Source organism: Quercus lobata, chromosome 9, assembly GCF_001633185.2.
Source record: "Quercus lobata isolate SW786 chromosome 9, ValleyOak3.0 Primary Assembly, whole genome shotgun sequence".
NCBI classification, from domain to species: Eukaryota; Viridiplantae; Streptophyta; class Magnoliopsida; order Fagales; family Fagaceae; genus Quercus; species Quercus lobata.
Window position 1 is genome coordinate 48,799,137 of NC_044912.1, and position 8,262 is coordinate 48,807,398.

General features: G+C 33.9%; 1 protein-coding gene across 1 annotated transcript; it reads right to left on the reverse strand.

The window, feature by feature from the left end:
* Nucleotides 1-6,323: 6,323 nt before the first annotated feature.
* On the reverse strand, nt 6,324-7,923 carry LOC115961914 (zinc finger BED domain-containing protein RICESLEEPER 2-like). Its single transcript, XM_031080811.1, has 3 exons — nt 7,800-7,923; nt 6,715-7,701; nt 6,324-6,622 (listed from the first exon to the last, which is right to left on the reverse strand). Exons 1-3 carry the CDS (start codon nt 7,921-7,923, stop codon nt 6,324-6,326), a joined length of 1,410 nt encoding a protein of 469 aa, XP_030936671.1.
* Between the last annotated feature and the right edge of the window lie 339 nt (nt 7,924-8,262).

Sequence of the window (8,262 nt, forward strand, 5' to 3'; positions counted from 1 at the left end):
ACTCGAGTTTGGTAAACTCGAGTACTGTGTAAATTTTTTTTTTTTTTTTTTTTTTTTTGTTTGGGGATATACAAAAAATAAATATAAAGATAAAAATAAGAATTTTATTTATTTAAATAGAAGCATTGTAAAATATAGAGATGTTAATTTCGAAATATGAATTTAATTTTTACATTAATTAAAATTGTTCATTGTTTTCTCATAAAAATTGTTCACTATTTTTCCGTATAAACAAATTCTACGATTTTGCATAAAATTATTTTTTGTTCAGTATTATTTATGAAATTATTCGCTCTCTTTTTTGCATAAATTATTTTATGTTCACTATTTAAAAAATTGTTCACTGTTTTCTCATAAAACACCAAGTGAAATCGTGTTTTCTAAATTTAAACACCAAATCTGAATGCTTTTTCATGTTTGAATTTCACAATAATCGAATATATTTTTCTGCTTTGATAAAATCTGTTTCTACATTAATAAAATTTTCTCTCTGCACATCATATTTACTGTATATTCAAATCTGCTTACACAGTACAGTGTAAATTTTTTTTTTTTTTGTTTTGTTTTTTATGTTTATTTTTTGTATATTCGAATACTTATTTTTATCTTTATATTTATTTTTTGTATATCCCCAAACAAAAAAAACAAAACAAAACAGAAAGAAAAAAAAAAAAAAAATTTACACAGTACTCGAGTTTACCAAACTCGAGTACTGTGTAAATTTTTTTTTTTTTGCATTTTATTTATAAAATGTACTCGAGTTTGGTATACTCGAGTATTGTGTAAATGGTACTCGAGTTTACCAAGCTCGAGTACCACATAATTTTTTTGACGAACTCGAGTTTCTGAAACTCGAGTTCTGGAAAAAGTGGTACTTTGCCATTTATTTCCAAAACAGTGTTTTGTTGCTAAAAATTTCAAAAAAAGGTGGTGTAGGGCCATTTTGGCCCTTTTCTCACAACCCATAATTTTGAGAAAAGTTTGTGTTCTAGAAATTTTTTTATCACAATCCTTCAGAGGGTTTCATTATTTTTTAAAAGAAGACCTTTCTTTTGAAGAAATTGTTTAATGCAATCCTTCTATGTACAACTCTCTCTTCTTCCCTTTCCCTTCCCTTTTTTCTTCCCTCTCTTCTTTCCTTTTCATCTCCCTTACAACCAAACAAGATATTAGTTTCCAAATTTAGCTAATAAAAAAAAGTGTTTTGAGGATATCAATAAAAAGAGTTTGAATTTGGTAAGAATGGGGTGTAAAATTCATATTTTACACCATCCAATAAGAGATGTCACATCAGCTTTTTACTTAAAACTCAGTACATCATATCACAATTAATAACATCTTAATAAACTCTCAATTTGGTTGAATTTTCAAATGAGTATTATAATTGATTGAGTGTGATTGTTCTTATTCTTTAATACATGATAAGATGATGTGGCATGTTGGGATTGGAGGATGTAAAACTTGGGTTTTAAACCACATCCTTATAGAATTTAATCTTTAATAAAAATATGTAAAAAACATGTTTAATTACCGTTTTAGTCTTTAACACTTGTATAGTTGTACTATGTATCAAAATGGTTTTTAACATCTTAAACGTGTCAATTTTGTTTCTAAACTTTTGGTTTGTGTCAAAATAATCCTTATTATTAAGCAGTACATTAAAAGAATTGATGTATCTAACATTAATATCAAAATAATATTTTTATGCCATCTAAGCTATCCTTTGAATTATCACGTGTCCTTAATTAGAAAATGAAAGTTCAAATAGTGTATAAAACACCCATAAACGTTTAGACCTCCAATAACAAAAATACCAATTCAAACTTTATGACAAACAATAAATGTGTGGAAAATGAACACAAGTTATAAACAGAATTTGTAAACAATCTAAGCCAATTAAAATCACATCCACAGTAGAAAATAAAAGGCAAAGATTAAGGAAAGAGAGATGCAAACACAAGGACAACAGAACGATGTGTTATCGAAGAGGAAATCGAAACCCTTGGCGTAAAACCTTTCCGCCGCCCTCCAAGCGGTAAGTAATCCACTAGAAAATGAAGTTGGGATACATGAACAGTAATAGACCCTCCAAGCCTAATCTACCTAGTGTACCTAAGCCCTCCAAGCTTTTTGCTCTAACGAGGTTGCGCCGAACCTATTTCTTTTCTAGCTTCCCGGATTCCGCTACTTGACCAATGTATCAACCAATGTGAGATTGGTTCCTTCCTAACTGCTTCCTAAAAACACCAAACAGCCCTCTCACATAAATGGATATGGTGAGAAAAACTTTTGGTGAAAGGCCTTTCAAGGATTTAACAATGGAGAGGAAAAGAGTAGAGGAATTTGAAGAGTCTCTTATGTGAAGATTGTGGATGAATCAATCTTGATTTACTCTATGGTTTCTCTCTCAAAATTCTCTCTGGAAGCTCTCTTTCTTTCGTGGGTATGAGGGGGTATTTATACTTGGATGAGAATGAAATGTGAAGAGTCAAGTTTTTCAAAACAAGGCTGGCTCGTGGCTTGACTGAGTCGCGAGATCCAGCCGCGAGATAACTGAACGGCCAGTTGTCCTATTTTGTCCTGTAGTGCTCCAACTAGCATGATGCTTCAACTTCTGGCATGCCTGGTACGTGTGCAGCTTCTAGCGGCTTGCAGCCGCGAGTCACTCGCGAGATCCAATTGTTAGTCTCTATTTTTCTTACACACTCTTGGGCATTTCTTCACACTATCTCACTCACTACACTTACAAAAATCTCACCTAAATACAGGGTTACTAATTGTTGAAATACAAGCAAATTTGGCACAGAATAAAGCCAACAAGATGGTTGATTAAATTTAACCTTACAGAAAATAAAATAAAATATTTGAAAATATATTAATTGCATCTCCATAAGTAAATGAGATGTCATTTTATTAGCATAAATTGAAAATTTCTTTTCTTTTCTTTTCCTTTGCTTTCTCAGCAACCAAATGGGGTTTAAGTCTTGACTTTTTAGTTAAAGTGCTCATGAACATCATCTAAAAACATACTGTGGGGGCTAGGGCCCAAAATAATGTATTGGGCCTTGGGCCTTATCCGAGGATACTAACAAGCCCAAGGAGAGAAACACAACTTAGATGATCTACGTTACAAGTCTCATCAGTGGGAGACAAAGGGAATAAGGTCCGAAGAGGAACTCCTCCTCGGACACGGTAGACGCAGACCAAATGTATACTCAAGCAGTTGAAGTACGCCCCCTGAGCACGTGAGAGGAAAGAAAACTCAAAATATCTAAGGAAAAGCTGTCACCACCACATTAAATGTACTACAGCTACTTTTCTGACTGCATTAATGTAAAGAAAACCCCTGAACAGTGCTGCCTTGGCTGCCGCAACTCACAGAGGACTAAAAGGGGTGTCTAATGGGATGGGTACTCAAGTGGGGATCCAAGTGATCAAAAAGTGTTAGGTCCAGATGATTAGGAAGAGCCTATATAATGTGGAAGAGTCCCCATGAAGAAGAGGCAGAGAAAAAGAGTGAGAGGAAATACTATAGCATGCTAAATAACCCTAAGGTGATGATCTGTATTTATATGTTAAATTCTAATCTCCTCGGACGAAAGGTCCTTTAATCATAATAGCTTTTATTTGTGTTTGATTGCTTCTTAACCCCATGCAAGTCGTTACTCAACTCATCCAAACCTAGTTCTTTGACCTATACTCTACAAAATTCATTGTATTGGGTTTTTTGGACTAGGATTTCATACAATTTGGGCTTGGACTCCAAACTTTGTCCCTACACATACTATTTACCAAATTTTAAAATGAAATTAAAAAAAAAAAAAAAAAAAAGCCAAATGTCAATTTTTTACATTATCATTTTGTTAAGAAGTTAAAGTTATTACCAATTATATTATAAAAATCTTCTAACTAACATGGTAATGAATATAATCAGTATCATGTCAACAACGTAATAAATCAATTTCCTAATTATTTTTCTATTTTGTGTTTAATTAAAAATTGATACATTCATTTAATAAAAGTAGTGTGTAACCCCGAGCATATGCACATCTACATTTAAAAACAATCACAAATATATATATATATATATGATTTAGAATCTAATTAGATCTAAACTTTTCGGTTTTTGTACCAAGTAATTCACCTACTATAAAAATTAAAATATTAGATAGGATACATGGTGCAAAATTGAACTCCAATTAAAATTCAATTTAGAATCTAATTAATTTTAGACTCTTTGATTTTTGTACCTAATAATTCAATTGACACTCAAATCTAAAAATTAAATGAGACACATGGCACAAAATTAGACTCCAATTTAGAATTTAATCAAATTTTCTCTCAGTTTTGGCTATATATGTATGTATGTATGTATGTATGTATACCATTACTCTATTTAAAATTACATGTTGTTCATGAAATCACAGTCCCATATAGGGCTGTCCACAGGTCGGGTCGGCTCGGGTTTGGGCCTGACCTGGACTCGACCCGACTGGATCAGGTTATAAAAAATTTAACCCACAACCGACCAATATATGGGTCAGACTCGGCGGTTCGGGTCAACAGTTGAATGGGTCGGTTTGGTCCGTTAGGCGGGTTTGGGCCGAAATTGGGCTAAAATTGTGAATTTGCATAATTTTTTTTTAATTCAACTTTTGACAGGCCTTTTGGGCCCAAATTAATGGGCTTACTACTTTTAACAAAGATTTATATCATTAAATCATGTATATATATCAAATTGGCCCATTACACAACTTTGAACCCTTTGGGCCTCCAGCCCTTCAATCCAAATTTAATTTTCTGGCTCACATCTAATGACAAAAAATACAGTAAATACATAACACATAACAACCTGGGTAATTGCAAGCACATAAAAAAACACACATGATATTACTTTCTAACTACCTGTTAAAACCACACAATACAAGAAAGAAAATTTTTCAAAATGCCTTTAGCATTAAGACCTGGGCCAACAAAAGCACAAGAGGATAGAGCAAACAAATTCCATACATGTAAACCTGGGCAACCTATTAAACCTGCCAAGTTGTGCCAACCATTCTATACATGTAACACAACTTACACAAGCTAGAAATCAAATTCTAACAAATAATTCAATCACAGCCACACCACAAGTATGGCAACAAAAGATTAATAAGAGCATCTCTTGCAATATTTCCATAGAGTTAAAGAAGGCAGAAAGGTAGTTACTGCAAGTGTGTAAGGCAGTAAACTACCAAGGCAGTAGCTAGTTATAATTAGTTACAAACTTACAATTATGAAATATCTAAAGTATTTCCAAAAAATAGCTTTTCTAAAGCATTTAAAGAGCAATTACTATATAGTTTAGTCCATGACTTATAGAAAAGAAAGCCTATAAACTTAATAAGTTTTCTTTCCTATAAGCAAGAGTTGATTTATAAATCATCAATTAGAAAAGCATTGTCCAAAAGAACTTCCAAATTGCATCCAAAAATCTGCCTCCTATACAAAATGTGTGTCCTTCCTCCTACAAGAAAATGGGCAAAAAGATATTTATCAATAAAAAATATAAGGACAAGACCAAAAAATACAGAATAATGATAACCAAAAACAATAGAGAAAGCAGAACCAAACTCAATAGAAATAACAGTAAGGGCAGAAACTTACCCAGTTTGTGATTAGTTATCAATGCTAATTAAGATACCTTTGCTTGAGCTTGAACTTCCACCACCTGCAGCTTGATGTATAACTAGGAAAGAGAAAGAAATGAAGGCTATTAGATTAAATTTCATTTGCATAAGACACATTTAATAACACTTAATAGACAAAAAGTTTGGAAGTTAACATATTACCTAAATCATGAAATTCATCTTCCAAGGCCTCTACCTCATCCTTTGATTTGCGAAAAGAAATTGGAACCAAGGCTTGAAGCCAGTCTTGTGCACAAACAAGATTTTGAACCATAAGTGGGGAAAGTGAACTCCAAAATGGATCAAGTATGCATCCTCTGGTACTAAACGTTGATTCAAAAGCAACAGTAGAAACAGGTACAGCCAGCACATCCCTAGCTAATTTGGACAGCACTTGATACCTATCTAAATTGGCCTTCCACCACCCCAATATCCCAAATTTCACATCCCCCTTCTACTTTCACAATTTTCAGCCAAATATTTGTCAATCTCATTGCTACACTCTATGGACTGCTCAGCCTCCAAAAAACGGACAAACCTAGAATTAACCATTGCATATGGATCGCTACAACCAATTGACTCTCCTTTTATGTGTGTCCTCTCCCTCCCACTTGCTACTTGTACATTTGGTGAATCAACACGAGAGTAAAAATCTTACAACTTCACCAAGGCATCCCTCACCAATTCAACCATCACATCAGCCACTTCATTCCCATAAATTTCAGAAAAACAAAAATTCAAAAACCTCAACTTCTTTCTTGGATCAAGAATCACAGCCACATACAAGAGATGATTCATTTTATCCCCTTTTCCCCAATACTTATCAAACTTAGATTCCATTTTAGTTGCCATATTTTTCAAGAGGTGATTTTGTGATTTACTTAAATGGGAAATATTCTCTTGAATGACAAACATCTCATCAAAAAAGGTGTTTGCAGTAACATACAAAGAACCTGAAAACTTTTTGTGGCATTGTAAAAAAGCTTCAAAAAACCCACAAATGTCCTACAATTTTGAAAATCAATACTACTAGGAGATCCCATACCACCACTATTCTCCTTGTTCATAAAGTATGAAGAATAACTATCATCCTCAAAGTCCATTCGTATGAACACTTTCTCAAATTTTTGTGCAGTTTCTAACATGAGGTAGGTAGAGTTCCACCTAGTTGGTACATCTAGACAAAGAAGAGACTTAGACTCAATACCTAATCTCTCCACAAAACCCACAAAAGTTTGATTCCTATTTGGTGAGGACTTCACATACCTCACAGCTTCATGCACCTTTGCAATGGATGCATCAATTTCTTTCATACCATCCCCCACAATCAGATTTAGGATATGTGCACAATACCTCATGTGTAAGAACTCATGTTCTAAAATAGTCCCCTCCCAATCTTTAGTTACATTTTCCAAAAACTTAATGGTGGCACCATTTGAGCTAGCATTTTCCACTGTTAAAGTGAATATGCCAGTAATACCCCACTCACGCAAACACAACTCAATCTTTCTACCTACAGTCTCCCCCTTATGGTCTTCAACTTGACAAAAATTTAAAATTCTCTTATGCAACTTCCAATCATCATCAATAAAATGACCTGTAAGGGACATATAACACAGATTTTGAATACTCGTCCATGTGTCCGTCGTAAGACACACCCTACGACCCTTCAAGGCCCCCCTTAGTTTCTCTCTCTCAACACCATAAATGCCAATCACATCCCTAGCCACAGTTTGACGAGATGGGATATCCCTAATTCGCAACTTAGGTTGTAAGGTCGTCGCATATCTTTGAAACCCATACCCTTCAACAAACCTAAAAGGCAACTCATCTATTATATCCATTTCAGCAAGTGCCTTTCTAGAAGCCTCAACAGTAAAGGTTGTCGGTACAAGCTGAAACCCTTCCTCCCCATCCATTTTGGGTTCAAACGCTAAGGTTTGTTGCCCTTTAAGTGTCTTTCTATTAGGGTTTTTAACACAAATTGGCATATGATTCAATAAATTAGCAGTACCATGCCCCTTACTATCAGCTAGATAAGACAGTAATTGCAAACAGCCTTAAAATGACCTTCACCAATATCTACTTTTTCAAAATGGTCCCAAGCAATAGACTTTTTCCTATTATTACATTTATGTGGAAGTGGGGGAACCTCAGCATTAGTTGGAGTGGCAGTAGGTACAGCTTGGGCAACAGGTTCAGCTGTGCCAATAGGTGTTGCTTGGGAAGAGGGTGCATCACTTGAGGGTTCCATAAACTTAAGACATCAAATTTATGCATTAGCAAACAACCATAAAAGTAACACACAAACAATAACAAGAAGTTAAAAGAGAAAGAAATGATACCTCAAAGAACTCTTAGCTATTAGGGATTCAACCTTGAGAAGGAAGCAAAAAGCCTAGGATTTCAACTCCTGTTTAAAATTAGGATTTCAAATTTTTAAGTTAAGAAAGCAAAATGAATCAAACAAATGAGTAATAAAATACAATCAGATAAGAAAATAAGAATGTGGATTTCATCTTTTTAAAATAGGGGTTCATCTTCTTCTTTTTTACAGTGAAGATACAAGTATATTGATCATAAAAAACAAAAC